At 46.6% G+C, this 25,199-nt stretch overlaps 8 protein-coding genes across 8 annotated transcripts; 4 read left to right on the plus strand and 4 right to left on the minus strand.

The window, feature by feature from the left end:
- Window positions 1-1,609: 1,609 nt before the first annotated feature.
- TGAM01_v204725 (hypothetical protein) lies at window positions 1,610-2,671 on the plus strand (the record flags this gene model as incomplete). The annotated part of the gene is made up of 2 exons (XM_018801575.1): window positions 1,610-2,161; window positions 2,222-2,671. 2 exons carry the CDS (start codon window positions 1,610-1,612, stop codon window positions 2,669-2,671), a joined length of 1,002 nt encoding a protein of 333 aa, XP_018665368.1.
- Window positions 2,672-3,524: 853 nt separating this feature from the next.
- On the plus strand, window positions 3,525-4,274 carry TGAM01_v204726 (hypothetical protein; the record flags this gene model as incomplete). The annotated part of the gene is made up of 1 exon (XM_018801574.1): window positions 3,525-4,274. One exon carries the CDS (start codon window positions 3,525-3,527, stop codon window positions 4,272-4,274), a length of 750 nt encoding a protein of 249 aa, XP_018665367.1.
- Window positions 4,275-4,945: 671 nt separating this feature from the next.
- On the minus strand, window positions 4,946-5,329 carry TGAM01_v204727 (hypothetical protein; the record flags this gene model as incomplete). Its single annotated transcript, XM_018801573.1, has 1 exon — window positions 4,946-5,329. One exon carries the CDS (start codon window positions 5,327-5,329, stop codon window positions 4,946-4,948), a length of 384 nt encoding a protein of 127 aa, XP_018665366.1.
- Window positions 5,330-8,009: 2,680 nt separating this feature from the next.
- On the plus strand, window positions 8,010-12,842 carry TGAM01_v204728 (hypothetical protein; the record flags this gene model as incomplete). The annotated part of the gene is made up of 5 exons (XM_024549495.1): window positions 8,010-8,617; window positions 8,677-8,716; window positions 8,768-10,727; window positions 10,782-11,014; window positions 11,181-12,842. 5 exons carry the CDS (start codon window positions 8,010-8,012, stop codon window positions 12,840-12,842), a joined length of 4,503 nt encoding a protein of 1,500 aa, XP_024405725.1.
- Window positions 12,843-12,983: 141 nt separating this feature from the next.
- TGAM01_v204729 (hypothetical protein) lies at window positions 12,984-13,655 on the minus strand (the record flags this gene model as incomplete). The annotated part of the gene is made up of 1 exon (XM_018801571.2): window positions 12,984-13,655. One exon carries the CDS (start codon window positions 13,653-13,655, stop codon window positions 12,984-12,986), a length of 672 nt encoding a protein of 223 aa, XP_018665364.2.
- A 2,768-nt stretch (window positions 13,656-16,423) lies between these two features.
- Window positions 16,424-17,482, minus strand: TGAM01_v204730 (hypothetical protein; the record flags this gene model as incomplete). Its single annotated transcript, XM_018801570.1, has 2 exons — window positions 16,424-17,000; window positions 17,082-17,482. 2 exons carry the CDS (start codon window positions 17,480-17,482, stop codon window positions 16,424-16,426), a joined length of 978 nt encoding a protein of 325 aa, XP_018665363.1.
- Window positions 17,483-18,082: 600 nt separating this feature from the next.
- On the plus strand, window positions 18,083-19,408 carry TGAM01_v204731 (hypothetical protein; the record flags this gene model as incomplete). The annotated part of the gene is made up of 2 exons (XM_018801569.1): window positions 18,083-18,230; window positions 18,300-19,408. 2 exons carry the CDS (start codon window positions 18,083-18,085, stop codon window positions 19,406-19,408), a joined length of 1,257 nt encoding a protein of 418 aa, XP_018665362.1.
- Window positions 19,409-19,794: 386 nt separating this feature from the next.
- On the minus strand, window positions 19,795-24,777 carry TGAM01_v204732 (hypothetical protein; the record flags this gene model as incomplete). Its single annotated transcript, XM_024549496.1, has 6 exons — window positions 19,795-22,773; window positions 22,911-23,317; window positions 23,378-23,458; window positions 23,565-24,207; window positions 24,278-24,716; window positions 24,770-24,777. The coding sequence occupies 6 exons, from the start codon at window positions 24,775-24,777 to the stop codon at window positions 19,795-19,797; spliced, it is 4,557 nt and encodes a 1,518-aa protein (XP_024405726.1).
- Window positions 24,778-25,199: the final 422 nt, after the last annotated feature.

A 25,199-nucleotide genomic window follows, 5' to 3' on the forward strand; every position in this document is an offset into this window, starting at 1 on the left:
GGAAATCGCTAATCCAAATAGGCAGTCGTAATATCGATAGCTGATCGTAGGACATGCAATCCCTTCCACACCTGAATCTCGGCGTCCCGTATTCACAGCGGCCACTCATCGATAACTTGTGACTTGTATCGGAGTTGCCGGCTGCCTCTCTGTTATCACAGCACAGGAGATCTTAAAATATACCATCAAAACCGTTTACCATTAGACAGCGAGCTGGTTAAATGAACGGTTCCAACACCTGAAAGTGGTTTTTCAGGTACGAACTTTGTCACTGCCTTTCCCAGTCGAGTCAAATGAGCTCTGCTTTCCTCAAACTATACCACTCTGCCTCCGTGAGTGCCTAAAAATTTCCACTAGTCTAGGTACGATAAGGCGAAATAGACAGCTCTTGTATGATTCTGGTATATAGCCATAGGCCCTACAGATATAACGTCAAGGACAAACAGCTCGCCATTTTAATCCACCCTCTCATGCTACAGGTCCGACTGCAGCCACCAAGGGCATCGAATGTTACCATAAGCCAGTTTCCAGTATTTTCTGAGACATACTGTTGGTCTTGCGGCTTGAGTAAGGCTCGATGAGGAGAAGATCCATGTAAGTTGTGACACACTATTTCAGGGCGTTGATCAGGCAGACAGCATCGATCATCAACGCCATGTGCCATCAATGAGCGATTTCGGTTAATCTTATACACAATTGCAGTCTTGTCATTCGACTCGATCAACTGTTCTAACCGAGTCAGGCAGTGTAGGACCTTTCGCGACGGGCCATAGAGGCGGTCGCATTAGTGCACACCCTCCCATGAGTCCTATGGTCAGCCACTGGGTCGGCGCTTCCAGTTGTGATTGCCCAGATACGAATGATAGTTGTTTTGATTGATGCAGGAGTGTTTCTCCGCTCTTTTTCAAAAGTTGGGAGCATCGGAATTCGGGGTATCAACTCAAAATACACGCAGTTGCTTGCATACATAGAGAGACTCGGGGAGGGCCAGGAGCCCTTGATAAGTGATGGACCTGAACTTTTATGACCAAAAGCGCTATGAAAAATCCCTAGGGCCAAACAGAGAATGATATCGTTGATCTCTGACGTGGGTTTGGACCAAACGTAGCTATGAGGCGTCAGTCATTGCAATGGGTGACTTATTTCGTAACTTTGACGATACATCTTTTCAACCTACTCTGTATTGAGCTATATATAGTTAGATGTCGATGTATATCTCGTAAAGCAAATTAGTAACAATGAAGTGCTCATCTAGGCTTAGCAAAAGTGTATCCGTTCAGCTTTCTAAGCTTCCAAGCATATGACTGAGACTCACTTACATCTAGAACAACTAAGAGCGCACAAAAAGACGAGTTCCAATTACATAAAGAGAGAGAACTGGATCCACAATGAAAATCATCGAGATTCAGTTGGCTATATTAAAAGCAATAGCTTATCACCCTAAAGCTCAACGACAATCGCTACAGGGGATATCCTTGACTTCAAATGATATATAAATCATCATCAAAGCTCATACAACTTTCTGTCCCACAGAGTATGAATCAACTATCAAGATAAATTTTGCGTCTTTGCCTTGAAGCACAATTGCCATTCCGTACATCAAGCCATTATGTCACTTCCTCTATTAGTTGTCGTTGGCGCCCTTGGCAGCCAAGGTTCCGGCGTCGTCGCTGCAATGCTGGCAACGTCTGAGCCACAGTACCAGATTCGGGCACTTACTTCAGATCCCTCCAGTCAGGCTGCCCGCAGTCTGGCCACAAATCCTAGGATTTCCGTGGAGTTGGTCGACCTCAACTCGCAAGACAGCGTCTTGAAGGCCTTTCGAGACGCAAACTATATCTTTGCGAATACAGCCTTTCCAATCGGCATGTCAATTGCCGAGGGCCCTGCTGCTGCTCAGAAAGCTGAACAAGAGTATGGACTGAATGTGGTTCGTGCGGCAGCTCAGATATCTTCCCTTCGGCATATTATATGGTCTACTCTTCCTGATGCTGAAAGTATCACCGGTGGGAAATATCATATCCCTCATTTTCAGTCCAAAGTCCCGGCCGAAAAATATCTTCAAGATCCCAACAATGGTCTGGTCGGAAGGTCCACCATTCTTCGGGTCGGTTTCTACGCATCCAACTTGAAGTTAGGTCTTTACAAACCGCTGTATATAGTAAGTCTCCCCCGGAAGAAAAATGTTGATACTAGGACTAATATTTCGTCTTTTTATCAGAAAGCGATTCAAAAATATTTGCTTATTCTACCGTGTCTTCCGACATCACGATTTCCCTTCACCGGAGATGAAAGTCGTAACACTGGCACTATCGTTAGAGCCATTCTGTCTCAGCCAGAGAAAACCTTGGGAAACTATGTGCTCGGCGTATCCGAGTATATGTCGTGTTCGGACTGGGCGCTCACCTTTTCCAAAGCATTGAGCCAACAAGGGAAAGATGTTGAGGTTTCATTCTTGGAAACGACTTTGGAAAGCTATAACAGGCTCCAGGGCCATCATGCTGCCGAAATAGGTTGTATGATGAGTTTCTTTAGCGATCTAAAAGAGGAAAGCTATACCAAGGGGACAGCTGGATCAATCCTCACTCCGGAGGATCTGGGAGTCCAGACATCCATGGTATCTGCGGAGGCGATGTTGAAGGATATGGATTGGTCTTCAATCTTAGCTTAAGAAGCTTGTTCTCCATTGGAACCATATAGTGTCACTAAGTAACTCTACATATAAACGCAAATGCATGTTTCCGGAATTATCCTGTAGTGCCCCATTCTATACCTGTACATGTGATCAAGTATTCTGGAATAAATGAGAAACTTCCAATCTATACGATGATGTTGATATGATGGCCAGAGTGTCCGATAGCAATGTGAGCGACAGTCGACGATTCTGGGATCCTCTAGCAATTTCCAGGAGGCCGATAGGAACTGAATTGTCACCGCTATATGGCTCGAGCATAATTAGGAATGTAAAAACGACCAAATCAGAGAAGAGAGCAGAATTGAGGCCCATTTTTCCTGACCCAATGACGCGATGAAAATTAACGGATACATTATGTGTCAAGCTATTTTGACAGAAAAGGGGCATGCAATGCCACCGGCATCTTGTGATTCGCCAAGGGCGCGGTTGTGCCTGAAACGACCAGCGATTAGCTCATCTGCCCCAATATGACTCATTTGATCGACAGGCGTGATTGAGACCATTTTGGGAAGAGGAATTTGTCAGCCCATTATCTAACCACGACTATAGTCGAAAAATCTATCCCTTGCGGAGCAAGTTGCTCCAGATATGGCCAATTGAGGACTCAAATAGAAGGCAACGTATTTATCATAATATCGAAAGCAATTTTGCAAAATTTGATCTTTTGCTTGTGTAATAAAGATAAATCAGGTAAAATTGGATTGAACATGTTTATAAACCCCCTTTCTTCCACCTGCTTCACAGTTACCGCTCATCTATTAGCCAGTTACACAACGTCCATTCACTTTCGCCTTATCTTCTTCCATTACTGACAATTTGCGTTTTCACCATGACACATTCTACTATTTCTCCAGCTATCCTCTACTGGGGCACGCCAGTTGTTCTCATTACCTCAGAAAACGAAGATGGCCCTGATAATATCTGTGCTATCTCCTCAGTATTTTGGCTTGGTCACCGCTGCATTCTGGGATTTGGGGCCGAGAACAAAACGACCCAGAATATCCTCCGAACAGGCCACTGTGTAGTGAATCTCCCAGATGATACTATGGCCCGTAATATCAATCTGCTAGCCACTACGACTGGCACTAAAGACAAAGATATTTCTTCATCAAAGCGCGCTAGAAATTACCGTTACGTTGAGGATAAATGGGCCTGTGCAGAACTTACACCACAGAAATCGGATCTCGTCCGCCCCGCACGTATTCTTGAGTGCCCTGTTCAGATGGAGTGCGAGTTAGCCAAGAATCATCTGCTAATGGAGGATTTTCCTGATCTGAAAGGATTCCTTACAGCAATTGAGCTGAAAGTCCTGCGAGTTCACATTTTGGACCATCTTCGGATGCCTGGGCAGCCGAACCGCGTTAACCCAGATGGCTTGAGGCCTATTTTCATGTGCTTCCAGGAGCTTTATGGATTTGGAAATGGAAAGGTAGCAGAGAGTGAACTAGGAAAAGTGAACGAAGAAAAGTATCGAGGAATTACACGGAGCGCTGTAGTCAGACTTCCTGGGGATGAAGACAAGGAAGAGGTTGAGGAGAAAATGAAGCAGATAGAGGAGAAAGCGAGCAATGGATATTAGACCAAGAACTTAGTATGGGGCGGCTGAGTTTTATGCGCGAAATGTTCTCATTCAACTACTTTAGGTGATGATGTGTATGGAGGAGATGTACCCAAAAGCTTTTGTACTTCTTACACATATAGATAGATAGATACATTATTACTACAATAAATTGACGATCGCAAACAAAATTACTTCTTTGCAGGTTTTACTATACACTGCTGTTAGCAAAAAAGTGAGTATATAACGCGAATGTTTGGTAGGACTTCATGACTTCTTTTGCTATCGGTATGAGTAACTGCCTTTGGCCCAAAGTATTTTTACTTCGAGTTCAAAGAAAAAATTACTACATGCACATTACAGTCAGACGTTAAAAGGAATACCAGTGGCACCTATCACATTCTTTTCAAAGGGAATTCACAGTACAACGTAAAAGTTACTTTACTTGGTTAAGTTACACATTTCAGATGAGTATCAATACTTCAATGGTGAGAAATTTGTACTTAAAGTATGCAAGCTTGCTGTATTAAATCTAAATGAATGTTGTGATATACTAGGTTGCTTCGATGTTGGATCGATCTATGATTGTATATCTTCTAATGATTGAGTAGTAAAAAAAATGCAAATAGAGGCCAAAAACCCAAACCAATCCCCTGCTATGCTCCGTTCAAAACTCTGATATTAAGAAAAGTTTAAGCGGCCTTGTTGCAAGCGATAGTGAAACCAGCCTGCCAGTTCAAAGGCTTCTGGGAGAAGGTCTGGAAGTCTCGCTCGGGGTCGGCAAGGCTGGCAACCACGGTTTCCAAATCCTTCAGGACAACACACTGCACGTTGGTGAAGTCGGCGGTGAACTCCAGGCTGGTGACAAAGAGGGTTCCATCCACCTCTAGGTTGGTGTCGGCGTAAGCCTGTCCAAGGACAACATTGGATCCATCAAGAGGGATCAAGGCGTTGCCGTTTGCTCCAGTGACATCGTTGGCAAATTGAACCTGAACAGTGCCAGTGGTGCGACGAGCGGGAGCTGCGGAGACAGCAAGAGCGAGGGTGGAAAGAGTGAAGGCAATTGAGGCAAGCATTTTGATTGAAGGTGTGAGTTGTTGATTTGGATTTGAGTTGGAAGAGTTGGTTGAAGAGTTGTTATTTGTAGATTGTTGTGGTGATTGTTGTGGTGATTGTTGTTGTGATTGTTGTTGTGATGATGAAAAAAAACTTTGAAGAGCGAGATGGAGAGCTGTTTATATAGATAACTTCATGTTATTGAAAACGTATTTTCATGATATCCTATATATAGCTTCACATTACACAGAGTAAGCGGATAGAAGTGTTCCGTACAAAGCCACAGCTAGCATGAGGCTAAAGCTGCTGGATAATAATATGACAATGGCTGATAAAGTTTATAAGCCGCAATAATTATATTTACTGACTGTATTACTGCTCTACGTGAACTGACTAGCCTGCAAGCCACATGGCTAGTTGTTGCTTACGCTGAGGCGGAGCGAATTGGCATGTGCGCTATTAGTTACTTGCCAGCGTCAGCTAACTAACTGCCAACGCGAAGTCTAAACGAAGAACTCCGCAAGTAGTAATCAGCTGCAGAACAGTTTGACGGAATCGCGCTAAACAGATTGCAGGACATGGAGCGAACGCGCTTAGTAACTTTCTTCAGCATAAACTAAAAATAGAGTATGAGAACTCAAACCAAGAGCTGGTTAAGTTTCGGGCAACAGAACTGCGCCTCAGCTGAATCTTTCAGCTAACTCACTGCGTATCCTCTTCAGCTTTTCCAGAAAGAAACCCATCGTCATTCTCTACCTTAAACTTTCCATACTTGTGAAATCGCTCGAGTACCGCGTGCGGACCCATCTCGAGTGATTAATCCGAATGTACAGCTTCCAAATCGTTAGGCACAAGGTTGGGCAGATACACATCGTATTCAGGCTCCGCATTGTCAGGCACAACACGCTGTAGGACCTGTACCAAAAGCTGACGAGCCGTTCTTTCCGTCGACATGAATGAGCGCCATTCTATCATCATGTGTTGGCTACATCACTACTAACCGAACATGCAGATGATAATAGAGCTATTATTCACACCGACAGACATTGCGCCATTGAATACGAATTGGTAATGCCCAGGGAGCTTCATTTTTGGAATCTACTGAAATAGCTACAGAATCGCTAGATTACAGAATCGCAACGGAGAGATTATGACCAGTTGTTCCATTCCCTTCCTTTCAGCGATGCTGTCTGGCAATCTAATGCATTCTTCTCTAATACTAAAGTTACGTCAGTAGATCATTTTGCTGGCACTGGCCTGGCTCTGGCCCAAAAGTTCAAAACACATAGAATTACATTTTGCATGATATCCATGTTTCTAAAAATGTATAAGACAAACTAGGACACAGCTGTAGTGCTTCATCCACACATGAGAGCAGCGTTAACATATCCGCTCCTATAAATGACCCTGATGTTAATTCTGTGCTTGACTTACATGCCTCATTATGAGCATTGCTAAATCTGTTTGTAGTTACTCCATTGCTTTTTTTCCCCGTTACTGAAATATTTACTACGCTGTTTACTGCAGGCCGGTATTGACACAACGTTATTTCGTTTCGTTTCGTTTCGTTTCAACCTGTCTTCTCCAAAGCACTAAAGAATCGTAAACCAGTCTTCTATTAGCTACTGGGGAATTGCTATACATAAAATCTTGCAACGGTTTTACAAATCGGTCAGTGTATTGTTCTCAAAGCATAGCCAATGAGATGCGTAGCTCATGGCTCATTTAATGAATGAATCCAATGCTTGAGTCTAGAGGCTTCGCACACTACCGTGGGACTGTGAGGGATTGAACGGTCCAGTTCCTAAAAGATTTAAACTATGGGCCCGTGGTTCGCACATATCGGAGATATACAATCTTGTTGCGGTGTACTCTTTGCAGAGTGCATACACCGAAATGAACCAACTGGAGCTGAAGCGACTTACCCTAAAAGGATTTGCCCGGCGTATGTCTTCCTCGTCTCGACTTATATCCCACGTTGGCTGTCCTTGTTGACTTCAACCCAGCCAAATTTATAACTTCACTTATATGCCATGATATATTTCGCTTGACAGACAGCGCAGCCCTTCAAGAGCCCCACTTCGAATACCGACGCCGAATCGCTATTCATTGACTTGCCAGTAAGCAGATTTTTCATAACATTTTTCACTATCAGGATCGCTATTTGGCGCATAGAAACTGCGAGGTTACAATTCTCAACTTCAATGTTCCATAACAAGCAGCTTGCGGTCATGCTTGAGCCGATCTGCGTTTTGACAGCTGTGTGTGTAGATGTAGGCACAGTAGATGTATGTATACGCGTGCATCTCACGTGGCCTACAACCCTGTCGATGACAGCATAGCAATAAATTCTCGAAGGATTCGTTTTGACGACTCCCATTCCCGCTTACTTGTCAAGCATCAAACTAGCATTGCGGTCTGTTATCAAAGCAGTAATGCCAGCTGGGACTAATACGAGGCCAGATTCTGCCTAATTAGCCGGTGATTGGTCAATGAGTTCCTACATCCTCAGAGAGGTCGGCTCCATAATCCCTGTCGTTTAGATCCTAACTACGGCACACCGCAACATTGCGTCTTATTGCTTGTATCTAGGCAGAGGATATGCACAAAAATCTGTGGCCAAGAACCGGATAGCTCAAACTAGGAAGCAGAAAACTTCCTTGAAAAAGACTATGACGCATAAATAATACAAGCTGGACAATGGAATATTCGCCTTCCCCGCGTCGTCGACTTAGTGACGATCCCCCGCCCCGGAGATACACAGGTTTCTCGAATAGACGGCTGAGCCTAGAAAGGCAATTTCGTCCGTCTCGCAGAAATACTGAAGGAAGTGAAGACGAATTTGACGTTTCTTATGGTGGAGAGCCCGTACCCGCGCACACAGCTTCGGGGGAGCCACAACCCGCCACGGAGTCTTACGATTTTCTGAGCACTTCACCACGCGCATCACCACCAACCAGTGGCAGTTACATCACAGAAAGCAACACCAGTAGTATACCCAGTTATGTTGAAGGGATTGAGAATGATGGCACAAAGGCTGAAGAGGTCGAAGAGGCTGGCCTGTCGTGGACGGTGACCCTTCCGACCAACAACGAGCAAAGCATGCTTTACACACATATATCAGACTCAAACTCGGCTTGGAGAGCGAAAAAGTATCATGACAAGAAAATTGGCACAACAACACTTGAATCAATTTACTCCATCAAATATTCCACTGGCGAGATGGGACAAGGAAAGATTACACTTTTCTGTCCACAAGGCCCTATCAAGGACAATGAAGATTCAGCACCAGTACAAGCCAAGTGGCTGTAAGTATCTATACGGTCTCCAAAATCTCTTACCTTACAAAAGCTGACCTCTGTGTCAGCCATGTTCAACGTTCTTCAATGAGTGTTAGAGTTTTAGAAGTAGGATGAGTGAGCGCATTATGTATCATTGCACTGACTAACGCGATGCAGAAACTCGTCATGGATTGCCCGATAATTAATGCAGATATTCGGAGAGTTGCCGTTTTGCTCCTCGAGTCTGTCGAAAAGTCATTTCTCCGGGAATCTGAAAATGGTGCATATATTGAACCGGGATCAATTTTGCGATTTAATGGCACCCGCCAAGTACTTCATGACGCGCACGACTTTGTAGTCACGGAACCGGTTATTTTTGCTGCTTTCCCATTCATAGAGCTACTTTCATCAAAAAACAACAGTGGATCTCGCGACAGAGATGATTTCTATCCTCGGACTCTTCTTCAGAATCTTTACGGATTTGACGTTGTCACAAGTCGGGGCAAGAATCAGGTTATTCATAAGATGCCAGTCAATTGCCAACCACACGACACATTGTATGTCAACCAATTGTGGTGCCTGGTGATAGGCTCGGATATCTTAATCACACTGTCAGATCGGCCTCCGGATGACTTGCTTGGTGACACGATCGAGAAGCGTACCGACTACTTTAGACAGCCATTGAGAATCGAGATTGTCGATGTCAGTGGCTTTCAGCATAGCATGAACATATCATCGAAGACTCCATGGGTAGATTTCTTTCGGCAAGTTATCTATATTGTTCACGGCAATCTTATTACCATTATGGACTATGACCTAGTTGATCAGGCGGACGAAGTTGTAACGACGGAACGATGGGCTAAACTGACAAAGGCTACAAGACCATCGCTTCTGAAGTTTCATCTTGTCAAAAGAAAAGCATCAACATCACGTTCATCAAGTATATCTAGCTGGCGGAGCAGCCATTCGGGAATCAGACGACTTTTGCTGCTCGATTACGTTCATCGCGACAATCGCCACAGCTCAAGAACAAGCGCATCACGAGATCACGCTGATACATACGAGGGAGTTCCGTCTTCTAGCGAAAAATTGTCTACCTCTAAAAGGATTCCTACCAGCGGCATTGAGGAGCAAAGAGAAGCGGCCACAAACCTCGAAGCTAATTTTTCCTATATAAGCGATGGTGACAAAAATACAACGTTGAAAGAAGAAGCTCCAGACATCTCGACAGTAAAAGATGCGGCTAGCTCTGCCGAGAAGGTTGGTACTCGACTAAGCGACGACGAGTTAAATGAACGCGAAGAGGTGTCTAATTCTCAATCCAATACGTCAGCTACAATATACCAAAAAGTCCAAATAGAGGATGGATCTGACTCTTCTGATGGAGACGAGATAGACAAACGCAGTCACAATGGTCTGATTGGCGCTACAATACATGACACAAGGACCGAATTCAGTTTGGGTGATAAAATGGTGCTAAACGACGCGCATAGTTCTTGTCCAGATAATCTATCTGAGCTTGGTCATCTTGAAAGAACGCCAGAGACAAGATTTAATCTTGGAAATAGTAACAGCTTTCCACAAGACATTCCAAATAGAGGGTTTCGCTCACGATCCTCCTCCCCTTCAAATTCGACAGATGAATCCTTCCATTCACGTGGAAGGAGTCGTATACGGAAACGACGCGCCTGGAGATGGGAAAGCCCAAGTTCGGCGCATGATCCTTCGTCGCGCTCTGGGGTGCGCTTTCAGCCTCAGGAGCGGCACGCGAGCGATAGAGACAGTGCAGAAATGTCCCCCTATGGAAGTTCAAATGCTACCAAGGTAGAAAATCGTCCTGTACAAAAAGCTGTCCCCTTTTTCTTCTGGAAACAAAGCAGCATGACAAGTACATTCTCATCGCTCGACACCCAGGAACAGGCCTTGATCAAGCTTCTTGACCAAATAGATGAACGCCTTTCCGGCGATTCAGTTAGCAGGTACTACTTGAAAGTTCCGGAACTAACCATGGATGATTTATTATCGAGGCAAGAATCACTTCGTGAATCGAGTTTGAAGATGGATTCGAGGATTGATCCCAGTGAAGACCGCCGAGTGAGTAAATCCGGTGAACAAGGAACAATTGATTCAAGAACGGGTAAGATATTCACCTTCAGGTCATTTGAAGAACATGCTAAGAGGATGAACACAGGGGGCGATGATAATAATGTTGAACGCGTGGAAGCGCTCGCCGCCCATTTGGACAATAATCCAGTGATAAAGGCTAAAGCTCCGCGAAGAGAAAATGAGCCTGCTCTTGACAATGCACCAGGCTTGATAAACGCACCATTAGGTCGAGGTGCCTGTGAGCAGACGCACTTTAGCCAAACGAAGGCTCTAGGCCTCGTGAGCCACGATAAGGCACTGGCGCAACAATTGATTGAGGTGAGCCAGCAACTTATCTGGTCATTTATACCAGATACTGGCGGATCTGTAATACATACCCTACTAAAACGACTTTGGGGCTGTGTGGATATCATGTGTCTGGTAAACAATCCTCTTATCTTCGCTTTTGCAACGGTCGATGCTGATCACATTTCATCCATGGTAGCAACTAATTTGGGAAGAGAACGAAAGAGGACGTGAATCTGAGTGCACATATACCATACGTGACTTTTCGAGCCAAGCCAAGAAAACGGATCTTCATAGGCGAAAGCCAACCTTGGCAAAAATGCTCTACTTGGATTGCAGAGATTGCAAAGCCGCGAAACCTTACCAATCGGCCATGGATGCGCTGAATCATTTGCATGAAAGACATATTGAATGCAAGCATAATGAATCTGATCGCCCGTACGATGATCCCTGCTATGTATGGCTGCGTCGCATTTGGCAGGATTGCTACCCCATGCGAAGCTCTCGAGATGGACTCTTGGGAATCATGGAAGAATTTATTGAGGAGCTATCTTATATTAGCAACCACACGAGAGAGTTGCACAATATGACGACAAGAGATTTCTCGGCAAGCGATGCTGTCTCAACGCCTCCATTGTCCATGAACATTACTCAAGCGTTTCAACAAATCGTCAAAATGTTCGTCTTTCGCGCCAAGCAGCTGTCTCTTATCAATCGGCGGCGAAGCTTGATCAACGGAAGCTCACTTGAGAGTTTTCCGTTGATTCAACGCATTGATCGAAAGATTGAAGAACTATTTTCGCTAGAAATGGACGCCAACGAACGCATCATAGACCGCCTAGAGGATGCCAAGAAAGATATTTTTCTGTCTGGAATAGGATCTCATTCTGAAATGCTGGAGGCTGAGACTGTCCGAGTCCAGTTTCTAGCGTTGGCATTCATGTCAGAAATCCAACGGCCTTTAGTCCAGCCATCTGCCATGGGCCGTTCTTATGTAAAGAATACTCTCTTGCAGCTTTATAAAGATTACACATCTCGGCTTCATTTTGAGGCAAACAACCGACCTCGAAAACGGGTCTTTCTGGATATTCATGGCCTCGAAGAAGAGCTTCAAGCATTGGATAAATTAGCGGATAGCCAGGAAAGCTGTCTCTATAATTTCCTCACCCTTATCAATCCCGTAACTTCTCGATATACTACGGAAACACGACTCAGAGAATTTCGAGTCGAAGTGCAATTTGGCAATGATCAGCTACACCACCACATAGAAAGACGGCGAGAAATTGACAATTTAGCGACACGACTACGGATTCTGAAGGATCAAGTAAAGCAAACGATTGAAATAATGGAAGAAGATCATGGAAAGGCGATCAGGGTCTTTACTGTTGTCACACTATTTTTCTTGCCGCTGTCATTTGTTTCGAGCTTCCTCGGCATGAACACCACGGATGTGAGGGATTCGGAGTGGAATCAAGCAATCTTTTGGATAACTGCAGTACCGATTACGGTAGGAGTTCTATCACTCGCATTCATTTATGGCTACAGAGGTGAAGAAATCCGGGACTGGATGATTCAGACATTGCAAACCCGTAGCCGTCAAGGTACGCCATTAGCATTTCACGAAATGAGCGGACGAACATCGCTCGAAACAAGACAGAAAGAGTGGTATCCAGCTATAACAGCAGAACAAGATACAATTGAGAAAAAAAGGTTCAGCAGTCTAGTAAGAAGCAGAATAAAGAATGTACCTGGCTGGAAGCGTCATATGAACGACACTTTCAAGGTATCCGACGGGCTTGATGGGAAAGTTTCGATAAGGCGGCGAAACACAGACGATAGTTTGGCACCTATGAGGCAATGAAGAATGATTACAAATGGTGCATTCACGTGCTACTGATAGGCTCCTCACGTGGGAATTGTAAGGTGGGAATTGTAATGACAAAATATATGAGTGGTATTTTATATCAAGAAGCTAATACATTTTTGCAGGATATGATTGGCATTAGTGGCTTTTGACCACGGCCAAGACGAAGCCAGTAAACACTGGTGTAGGTATCATAGAATGGCAAGCCACAGTCGGCATCAGCGTGGCCTGAACTCTGTCGTCTCTGCCAATCTTTGTCAAAATAGTCTCGCCTCCCTCTTTTGTCTGTCCGTTCTGGATCATAGTAGGGATCACATCGTCGAGGAATATGCATCCATTTGGGCGCGTCAGCTTGACCGCCCAATCGAAGTGCTCCCATTGATCCTCGAAGGCCGCGTCAATGAACACCATGTCAAATTGCCTCCCTTCCTCAGCAAGCTTCGGCAAGACGTCTAGCGCCGCTCCGAGTAGAACTTCTGCGTCGAGGCCCTTGACATTCTCCAAAGCCACGTCGCGATGTTTTGGGTTGATCTCGATGCTGGTCACCTTGGCACCTGCTTCCGCGAATACAATGGACGAGTAGCCTCCCAGCGTACCAACTTCGAGAATCGACTTGGCTCCAGTGATTTGAGCAAGAATGGATAGATGTTGACCGGCCATGGGGAGGACGCTGATGGGCGGAAGACCTTTGGCTGTCGAATTGGCCAAGCATTGCTCGAGCCTGGTGTTGGGACGAAGCAACGCGGCTTTGGCTTGATTGTCGAAGCTCGTGGCCAAGCGGAAGTTTTCAAAGCTGAAAAGGGCCTCCATGTCGGGTGTTTTGAAGTCCATATTGAAGTGACGTAGTTGTTGTAAGTGCAAAATCGGAAAGTGTTGGTCGATGATGATGATGAGGATGATGATCCTGTTGAGAGTAGGTAGTGATGATGAGGGCAGCGATGATGAGGGCGATGAGAGTAGTAGATCATACCAAGTGATGCATCTCCCATATATATACTTATTTCGGACATCTTGAAGCACCGATATGCCGCACTGAGTACATGTATGGCATTGACTGATGTCAGCAGATGTGTTTCGGGTGACGAATTGTAGTAGTTAGCTATTCCTGTGATCCACTTAGTACCCTATCCCTCGATGGCCATACCTAGCTGCAGGGTTGAGCACATGTGTTGGTCCACCAGCACAACTGAACATGGCCCAGCCCCTTAATACTTCTCAGCCTGGCCATTATTGGGACATAAGATAAAGTTTTTCCCCTGAAGAGCAAGAGCATATTGCATAACAGAAATGTCGTGCATACGTAGCGAAAGCGAGGATTTTCCGAGACAATATCCGACGTCTCGGTCTTTTCCGGGCACTGAAACGGACATAGTCACTGCTCTTAGAATGGGGCCAAATATTAATTCAAAGGCTAATCTTGCGCCCACGTTGCTCGTTCACCTTATCTGATCGAACGAGCAGCATGAATCAACAAGGATAATCCTCCTCAGCTGGCGAATCAAGAGCTGGTTCGGACACAATCTCGGCAAGCTGCTCCAACATCCGAGCCGGAGTATTAAGATTGCCCCACAGTTACCGGGCCCGACCTGGTCCCCACTTGCCAAATTCGGCTCGTTCAGTCTTGTACGGTTTAGTGTCCGATTTCATGTCTGCCTGGCTTGGTGTAGATCCCGACCGCCAAGTTCGTAAACACTGCGGACTGCGCGTAAATCTGCATTTGCAATATCCCTTGAGTCACCCAAAAGGTCGCGTGCTGTGTTTTCTTACAATGGAGTCTGCATTAAGGCGCGGCATCGGCATCCCTACATCTAGCTCATCCTCCCGTGATGCACGGAAGAGGACCCCTCCGTCGCTGTCTGATTGCACCAGCGTCTTCGTTGTGGCCCCCAACTCGGAACAGACGTTATGTGAGATTCCAGCCAACTTAATGGTGGATCCATTCAGGCAAAAGAGGCTGCATAATAAATCCAAGCGCGGATGTCTGCAGTGCAGGAAGCGGCGAGTAAAGGTAAGTTGATCGTCTAATGGTCTTTAATCCACCGCTTTCATTGACCGTCGGTGCCCGAATGCTGACTTGCGCCAAATACACAAGTGCGACGAGAAACTTCCCACATGCTCGGCGTGTATCCGTCGACAGGACTCTTGTAGCTTTAGGACTGTGAGCCGTAGGAGAGAAATTGAGAAATCTGAGGACGTTGTTGACGAGGTGCCTCGGAGTCTCTCACAGCGGTACGGGCCAGCATTGGATGAAGTGGATGATGTAGTCAATTTGCTACAGATGAAACTCTTCCATCACTTCCAACACGGCACTATCCCAACAATTCTCTTTCCTTCGGAAGCCTGGAATAATGCTCTGCAGCTATCTTTTAGCTTCCCGTCTCTGATGCATGCCATGCTCTGTGAGTCGGCGAGACATTTGTCGTATCTCTTTCCTGATGAGCAAAAATATGCCACAGCAGCCACGACTCATTTGACAAAGACTTTGAGTCTCTACTGCGACGATCTTTCCAGCAAGTTTACGCCGTCCAACGTCGATGCAATCATGACTACTACTGCACTGTTAGCCATGGATATGTGGTCCAATACTGAGTTTGCAGTGCTTGAGCCTGACGGGACTATGTCGTACGACCCGCTCAAAGACCACCTTTTCCAACACAGCGTGGGTATTCTGCATGTATTCTTGAGCTGCGTTCCCCTCTCCGGGCACAAGCAATCATCGTTGCTGCCACACATCAGGTACAGCTCTCGGATTGTCCTGGTCAATGCTGCAAGGTTAAGTAGGGATTCATTTGATGAGTTTAGGCGGTTCTTTGCGTACGATCGCCCTGTCAGCCCTTCTCTCCTTTCGGTTCCTCTCCCCTTCATTCGCAATTCCGACCTCACCCCAGAAAGCCTGTTGGCCGTGGAAATTCCAAAATTAGCAGAAATAGGTCCTTCCACGTCCAAAGAAGTAGGCTATTCTTTGAAAGGGTATTATGGCATTGTGGATCGCCTTTGCCTCATTTTGTCTTTCCTACCAGAGGCCCAAGATGGAGAGTGCGATGCTCTTAGCCCGGAGTTGGCAAGAAACCTCTCTCGGTATCTCATCATCTTCCCCCTTCTGTGTGACCAGCAATTTGTGTCGATGGTGAGACATGGAGACCTTCATGCGATAGTCTTATTGTACCACTTTTACCGCGCTGTGAGAATTCTTGTTCCTTCGACAGAGCATTGGTGGGCACAGAAAAGAGCCAGCCTGGCAGAGACGGTGATGGAGCAATGGATACTGCGAGAGTGCGCCAGAAATGGTACGGCTGCTGAACAGTCATAGATGAGCATTCTCTACGAGCTTCAAGGCGCTTCTACTAGTATAAAGCACAACTGCTTCAGGCTACATCATGTTAAAAATGATGAAGAAGGTCTGTATTTGTAATATATAAACATTTGTCTCCTCCCATTATTTCTTTCTATCTTCAATGTCTCTCCCATACTATTGTATATTTAGTCCTGTATTGAATGCGACCTCCTCAATTCATCTTCTAGTGCCTGTATATAACCTTACATATATTCTACCATTACACAATATGGCATTGAGAATGTTAGCCGGGCAGTTCTACCGGATGAACAGAAGTCCTGTTATACGATGAGCTTGGTAATTCTCTAGGCCCCCAGCCGCCCGTGAAACGATGGTCGCTTTTGGTTTTGGGGCTAAGATGATACCAAGCCTCATGTTCTTCTCCTTGCGCGCCAGTCATCCGCGTCTGGCGAGGACGTGATCGGGACCTCCGCAAAAGCAAAATGGCAGCAATGCCAGAGAAACATAACAAAGCAATACCGCCGATGACGCCACCAATGATTGCCCCAGTATTGTTTGTAGAAGAGCCATCGCTGTCGTTACTTCCACTGTTACCACTGGTTTCTTTTGCAAGCGATCCAGTTGTTGAGGGCCTTGATGGCTCTGATGTGCTACCAGGAGATGCATTTGTTGGCTTGAGCGATGATGAAACCGGAGCTGTGCTCGTCTGCTTCGCACTCGTCGTTGTTGTTGAAGATGGCTGCGAGGTGGGGGACGCAAGATAATGATCTGTCTTGGGACTGCCTCCGCAAGCAATATAGGTATATGTTTGATCGACTCCAAAAGTCAAGAGGGCGGTAGAGCAGAACTGTTTTGGCCCACTATAAAAGCCGAATCATCAGCACCTCCTACGGCTCAAAGAGGGTCTGCAGCTGTCTATAAACGAGGAGAATGAGACATACCAAGTAAATGTAGTCAACTGGTTCATGTCAAATTGCCCGCATCCACTCGAGCATGATGCTTGGTCAACACAGCTTCCAGCCAAGCCGCAATCGGTAGCTGCTATCACCGTGACTGGACAGAAGCCCCAAAGGCCGTTCATCGTGTCGACTCGACAGTCGAATCCCGGGTCGGCAGTGCGCATCTTGCTGGGGTCGCCATCTTGAAAGCCACAGGTAGACATTCTTGTCTGGATATCAGCCCGTTTATCGAAATCATCGCCATGGTGGTCGACATTGCGCTGAGGCAGCCGTGTCACGGGAGTAGGCAAGGTACCAAGATTCTGGGCGCTGGGAATACGGAACTGTGAGAGAAAAAGGAAAACGGCGAGTAGTCTCGACGCATGTACAGTAAAGGCTCTCATGTCTCATGCGCCTGGCATGCACCACGAAGATTGTGGCGGATCTGCAAAACAAGATGGAGTGGAAGCAAAAACCGCCGGCAGAGGGGATGGACGCATCGCTACGAGATCAGGCTGCCCCTTTTGCGCAGCCGTACATATATCGACCTTGAAATTTTGGCAGACACCCGCAAAGCACGAAAATATCTCATTTTCCAGGGTACATGGTAGGACAAGGCTGAGTGTTTAGAAATATGTTGTTGGTTCTAGATGAAATCCTGGTGGTTACATGTACTATTCAGCCGTTATCAGCGGTAGCACCATATACACCCCACTATACGTGTATCCACTGAAACCACTAAATCCACTGAAACCCTTGACTGTTAATCCCCCCACGGCGCCTCGGCACCAGCCGTGTGGGCGCTTCGCATCCTCGTTGGTCAGCCTGATGCGGCCTGTTACTGGAAATGAAGGTTGCGCCGATGCAACCGTCGACCAACAACCTCCAGCTGCAGGCAACGCAGGCCCCTTAATATGGTCTTTGCATCGTCGTGCTCTGCCTCATGATGTGGCCACGGATGCGCGTTTTGGCACCGACATGCTGCATCGTTCTCGACCCTCAAGATGCGTAGGAGATTATCGGCGCTGGCAGTTCCGCTGATTGTGGGCTTCATTGTCGCGACGGCACTGTTCATGAGCAGAGATCGACTTGTGCGCCCTCTATTTCGACATGGCGCTGGCGATAGAAGACCGCCAAAGCCTGTCACTGATGGTAAATACTCTGCTCTTGGAAATAGCTGTTAATTGTCTCTAAACATTCTGACCTCGTTCGTTCTTCCAGGCGCCATCTTACCGGCTGCCAACATCACCCAATATCTCGATGCCATCCTGACATCACAGCCTTCAACACTGCCAACTTTAAGATGTCCTGCGCTCAACAGCACCACCCGATACAACGTGCTCAAGAGCAAAGAATCATTCGATCCAGCTATTCAATATTTCTTCGCCCTCAACCTGCGACAAAACCTGCCTCTGCTGCCTCGGCTTATAGGCAGCATCGTCGAGGCGATTCGATTTCTCGGCCCGGCGCAATGTGCACTGTCCATAGTTGAAGGCAACTCTCCAGACGGCACCGCCGATGTTCTTGCTGCTCTCCAGCCCGCACTCGAGAAAATGGGGGTCGAATATTATTTCGAGTCGTCTACAATCGATCCCAGTAAAGACGACCGCGTTGGGCGCCTTGCACAGCTTCGAAACATGGCATTGGCGCCGCTGTCAGAGTTAAAGGGCAAGGTGACAGGTAACACAACCGTCATTTTCCTCAACGATGTATCTGCGTGTTCTGAGGACATCCTCGAGCTTGTTCATCAAAAAAAGGCCCTCGGTGCAGACATGACATGCGCCATGGACTGGACATATGCTGGCGAACACCCCACCTTTTACGATGTGTGGATCGGCCGCACGATCAATGGCGATTCCTTCTTCGAAATCCCCCCAGACGGAAACTGGGACTCGGCATGGAATCTCTTCTGGAACGCTGACGAGACTCGAGATCGCTTCTTCAGGCAGCGCCCCTTTCAAGTGTTTTCATGTTGGAACGGCGCTGCAGCATTCACAGCCCAGCCCATTTTGGAGGGGGATATACAGTTCAGGGCAGCGAATGAGTCTGCTGGTGAGTGCAGACAAGGCGAGCCGCAGCTATTCTGCAAAGACCTCTGGTTCAAGGGCTATCGCAAAATTGCCGTCGTTCCGTCAATAAACCTCGAGTATTCTGTGGAAAAGGGAGAAAGGATCAAGGCATCCAAAGGTTATACGTCCGACTTGGTATCGAAACAAGATTCTGCAGATGATCAAATAGACTGGCGGCTTGATCCGCCAGATATGGTGAGGTGCATGCCTACTTGGGCGAACCAGTATTGGCAGTCGTGGAATGAGACTTTGAAGCCTTAGTTGCACTTGAAACCCCGCGACGAAATTATCATCTTCTCTGACGGCAGTTTGGTGTATATTAAATGCGACGGCGCCCTTGGGCTTTGGGCTTTGGGCTTTGTTCGAGTACTTCGGGTACGGTCTTCCATGTCTAGTAGCATGGAGCGTAACTGTAAAGCGATGGATTATTTTACTTTTGCTCTTGGTGGATGAAAGATTGAGCTTATATGTATGATTACCGTAACTTAGAGTACTGCGTATGCTGTAGAATAGCAGCACTTGTATTATGTAAAATCATATCCTTTTATCTTATGTATTTAACTTGATGTTATAGCAGATGTAGCAGATGTAACAGACGTAACAGATGTAGCAGATATAATAGATGTAAAAAAAGTAGAGAATCATGTTTACTCTCTTTTATTTGGGCGAATGAAATATGCCAGTAAAAAGGAGATAAACAGCTGGAATGGCATAAGAAGCCGTGAAAAGTGGATTGCAGTGAGTAGACTTTGTCGTTGAAGCAGCGTCTGCTCCTGTATCGGCTTCTCTAATTCCCAGAACTTCCTATATCTCTCTTCCGCCCCTCGACCATCTTCCTGTCGGACTTTTAGAAGCCATTCTTCATCAGGCGTCTGCATTGAATAGCAATCGGGCTTTGCCCCTGCCTCGCGTAAGAGATGCACAATATCCCAGTGGCCCTTGATGACAGCCGCGTTCAAGGCAGAGCCATACTTGCCACACCATTCGTGACAGGCGACTTGAGCACCTCGCTCTAATAACAGGCTTATCGGCTCTGCCAAACCCGAATACGCTGCTGCCTGTAAAGCTGTGCCAAAGGTTCCACTATGAGCGTTGACATCAGTCGGAGGTTCATAGTCCAAAAGGAGTTTTATCGTCTTGGCTGCTGCGTCCATCCTTACAACATGGTATAATATTTCTGGAGACAAGCTCCCCATTACACACGCTGTTTGAAGAGGCAAGCCATACTCGCCGCCCGGTAGATTAACATCAGCACCATGTTCCAGAAGAAGCCGGATCTTGCCAGTACACAATTCTGTGAGCTTGCTTCCCCTACTTAACCATCTTATCCGTAACGTATTGAGGGCATTATGCAGGGGAGTGCCACGCTCACCAGACACTTTGTTAACATCGGCGCCGTGGTCCAACAACAGTTGAAGAATATCCAGATTGAGAAAAGTAGTAGCGGTAGCTGCATTTAAGGCATTGCCGTACTTACCGCCCTGGATGTGGACATTTGCACCGTGCTCAAGTAAGAGACGTATTGTCTCCATAGAGTCCGTAGATTCCCTGCCTACGTACTTGTATGCCGCGGCTTGTAAAGCTGTTCCATATTCACCACCAACTGCATTTACATCGACGCCACTTGCTAGCAGCAAGCGCACAATAGCCACTGAACGGCGCCGGTGGCGAGCACATGCGGCCTGCAGCGCATTGCCAAAATATCCGCCCTGGGCATTCACATCAGGTCCATGAGCAAGCAGCAGCTGCGCCAGTTTCTTGTTGCCCATCAAACATGCGGCCTGAAGAGCATTGCCGTATTCGCCACCTTGTAGATTCACATCGGCTCCATGAGCAAGCAGCAGCTGCGCCAGTTCCATGTTTCCCCCCGAACATGCGGCCTGAAGAGCATTGCCGTATTCGCCACCTTGTAGATTCACATCGGCTCCATGAGCAAGCAGCAGCTGCACCAGTCCCATGTTTTCCCTCGAACATGCGGCCTGAAGAGCAGTGCCGTATTCGCCACCTTGTAGATTCACATCGGCGTTGTGGGCCAATAGCAACTCGGCCATTTCTATATTCCCATGCGATGCGCACATCGCCTGCAGCGGCGTTCCATAACCGCCTGCCACGATATTCACATCAACGCCTTTATCAAACAGAAACTGTACGATCTGAATAGATTCAGGATTCCAGTTGCCACATGCAACATGCAATGCAGTCCCCAACTCTTCACACTGGGCCTTGGGGTCAGCGCCCATCTCAACCAAGCGCTTCATTCGAACAAGCACGCCGACCACATCGTCACCGTACGCGACTAGTCTATGAAGAGCAGTCCCATATTTTCTGCCAATATTTATGTCGGCTCCTCTTTGTAGCAGTAGGTCAAAGATATGCCAACTGCCGTTTCTTGCCGCTACATGAAGCGCCGTTGTTTCATTTTCTCCAGTGCCACGCATATTGATGTTGGCACCCTTGGCTAGTAAAAACTCAAGGTGTGTGGTCTTGTGATCTGAAGCTGCTACAGAAAGAACGCATCCTGCAGCGTTTGAGGGGCCGTTAATGTTAGCCCCATAGTCGATGAGAAGCTCCAGCATCTCCAATCCGGACTGCAGTGCAGCAACCTGCAAGGCCGAACCCCAGTCCCCGCGCTGTGCATTTATATCGGCACCCCAAGTAAGAAGGATCCTCACGATGTCCGAATCTCCTTGCCGGATTGCTTCTTGCAATGCATCGCCACTCCTGGCATACTCATGGTTAACCTTTTTTGCGTTGGCGGCCGCACCTCTATTTAGGAGAGTTAGGACAAGTTCTTTGCTGCTTGCCCGCGCTGCGAGCTGTAGCATAGTATCTTTATCCTCCTGCGTTACGTATTTGCCTGTGCTCGAGTCATCCGAGAGCAATAGTTCAGTCAGTTGAGAGTAGCCTGATAGAGCAGTAAAATAGTACGGATGCTGTAACTCGTCGCTGCGAGTTTCGAGATCGAGATTTTTCACGGCGCCCGGCAAGAGTGTGATAATCAGACCCTTGCTCCGAATGGAGAGAGCAGAATTCGCCAGTTGAACAACTTCAGTTGGCCAGGATTTGCGAGGGACCATTTCAAGATGACGCGGCCAGTTCTGGGCTGTATACCATTTTAGCGTATCGCGATGATCGGAGTTGAAATCCTCAGCATTTTCAGCAATTTTGCAGGTAACGCCCGTATGTAGAACGTAGGCGAGGCTTGAACGCGCAATCCAGAGATGGGCGCTAATATCGGTGAACGAGAAGGCCGCTGCAAGATCCTTGCACATTCGGCCAGAAATCAGATATTCCTTGATCGAATAATGAGCTAGGCGGACAAATTTCCTTTGTTTTTTATCCATCTCAACAATTACAAGTCCGCGCAGATATGCCAAAGTATCCTCTGAGCTGAAAACACGTTCATCTTCATCAATGATAGTGTCGGTTTCTGGCCGCAGAATAAATATTGTAGCGAGTTCGTCTATGGTCAGTACGGTGAGGGAGAAGGCAAGCCATTTGAGGCAACTTGCAACCTGCGGCTGATAAACCGGGTCTATATTTCGTAGCATCCTCTCATATGTCTCATCAAGCCCCTGCGGTAGCTGCTTCAAAGCTCTTCGGATCTCAGCTGATGATTTGAGCCGCTGTAAGTTGTCAAAATGGCAGCGAACATACTGAAACCTTTCTCTCAGCTGTCAGCAAAACCTCTTGCAAACTTCGCTTTACTTGACGTCTATGAGTCTTACATTCCATCTGAATTTTTGATCAATTCCTCTCGCACCTCCGATCGAATAGTTGGTGGCCAAGAGTGAAAGTCAGCACTCGATAAAGCCACATCAATATACTGCCTAATATCTTGCTCCATCTCCTCTCTGCAACAAGATAGGTCAATCTCCGCACCCTCTGGCTTGGATAAATGATCTCGGAACTCAATTTCAATATCCAATTCTTTTCGACTTGTACAGAATAGATGGAGATTGCTTGTCGTGGCCGCGGCTGTAGCTGTAAGAATGCGATTCAGACTCTTCATAAGCTCTGACCGTTCGCCCTTGAACTTTGGACATTCGTCCAGAGCATCAATTACCAGATATGTTGCTGAGAATCCGCATATGACATCTAATAAACTCTGCTCAAGAATGCTAGTAGGTGGCTGTGTGTCTTGATTCTTGTATTCCCTTAGCTTTCTGACTGTTTCGGGCGTATTTGGGCGTTGGCAGCATATTTGCTTGATAAGTGATCTAAGCATACCGTCTCTTTCTTGTTTTTTCGAATCGCTAAAAGTAAAATAAAAGTAGGCGACGGCGACTGATGAATCGTTGTCGTATTTATCTTTCAGATGTTTAATGACCGAGGTGGTTAGGATTGACTTCCCCGATCCAGCTGCTCATCGTTAATTATGTTTCGATTCTCATCAACTATAATACAAACAACGCACCTTTTCCATGCAGCCATATAAAGGAATTAGAGCTCTTTATCCAGGTAGAAAACTCTCCATTCCTTCTGAGCAGCCACTCGCCTGTACCAGCTTCGTGCCTGTTCAGAGCAGAGTTGTAAATTGGCGATGGGTCGAGGTCAGACATCCAACGCATTAGATCTCGATGATCATTCTTAGAATTAGCATCATCTACTGCTTTTTTGAGGCCAGAAAGCTCTGCGCCAACTACTGTTAAACTGTTAATGCTCTCCTGGTGCCGCTGTTGCGCCGCCACGCATTCATCAATGTACTGGTTTTCGCGCCAAAGCTCATTGATCTTGATGAAATGGGAGTCCTGGGTGCGAATCTTTCCTATCATATCACTCCAATCGTCTCGTTTGATGAAATCGCGGCCAAAACGTGAGGCGTCATTATGGGTGTAGTAGCAATAGCTTGCCACTTGGAATCTTAATATTTGTCGATACAACTCTTCTAAAGTATTCTTATAAATGGCTTTATGTGTTGGAGATGTTTCAGAGGGGCTGTTTGATTCGTAGCGCCGATGATATAGGTCTTCTCGCATTCGACTTTGGACAATGAGCGATGAAATGTACTCCAATCCATCCGCTAGGCCCGAAGCCTGCTCTATGGGGTTCAAAAAAAGCTACAACATCAAAGTGTGGGTTATTCTAATCATCCGATGCCAAGATAGATGACGTGACATTCTTACTTACCGGCAACAATACGCCAACGCCAGCCCAGGCTAGAGATGCAGATGGGTTGGAACTGACAGCAGCGGTAACAAAGTCATTCACTAATTTGAGTACTCCCAAGACTTTTTGAATGACCTCGGTGAGCTGAACTTCTGAGCGTCTGAATGTCAATTTCCAGATATTCGCTTGTGTCTCTCGCATCTTATGCTTAAGTATGGCGTCCATCCATTCTCTTCTGCCAACATTTTCCAAGTCTGACGGCAGGCACTGTTGAAGACTGGCCTCGTATTTGTCGACTAGCTTAGCATCTTCTTTTCGCAAGTTTTCGTATGCCACATTCCAAAGCTCTCGTATTGGTGTGTCTTGGCAATCGTGGCCGAGGGCCGACAGTAGTTGAGGTGCATTTTCAGCGAGCAAGCCGTCAGAAGACAACTTGGACGCAGGTTTGGAGGCATTCATTCTATATTTAAGATGTTGGTTAATAGTCAACTTGTGTGTCCATGGAATACTCACATACTCATTTTTGTCGCGACTTCTGTCACGACTTCTGTCACGAATTCTCCCCAACAGCCGGTCCCTAAAGCCTGCGTTAGGTGGTGGCATCGCAGCTTCAAATCAAAGACTTCTGGAATAGCTATAGTTTCTATTAGTGTTCTGGTAATACTGGGGATGGATGTAAAGGTTGGGTTCTGGCATTACCACCCGACAATATAACCAGCAACCCCGCCAAGGCTCCGGCCCCAGCCTTGCAATGCGCTCATTCCCTCTCATTGGTCTTAAAACTAAGCGATATTATTGGCGCAATATCCAAACAGATGTTAATTCCTCGTCTACCCAATGGCAGGGAGGCCATTAGATGGTGACTTTTGTTTATCAGGTACCGATATTCCCCCGCCGGCTCTGCCTCGGCAGCCGTCATCAATTGGAATCCAAGACTGTTATC

Source organism: Trichoderma gamsii, assembly GCF_001481775.2.
Source record: "Trichoderma gamsii strain T6085 chromosome Unknown Scaffold_14.2, whole genome shotgun sequence".
NCBI classification, from domain to species: Eukaryota; Fungi; Ascomycota; class Sordariomycetes; order Hypocreales; family Hypocreaceae; genus Trichoderma; species Trichoderma gamsii.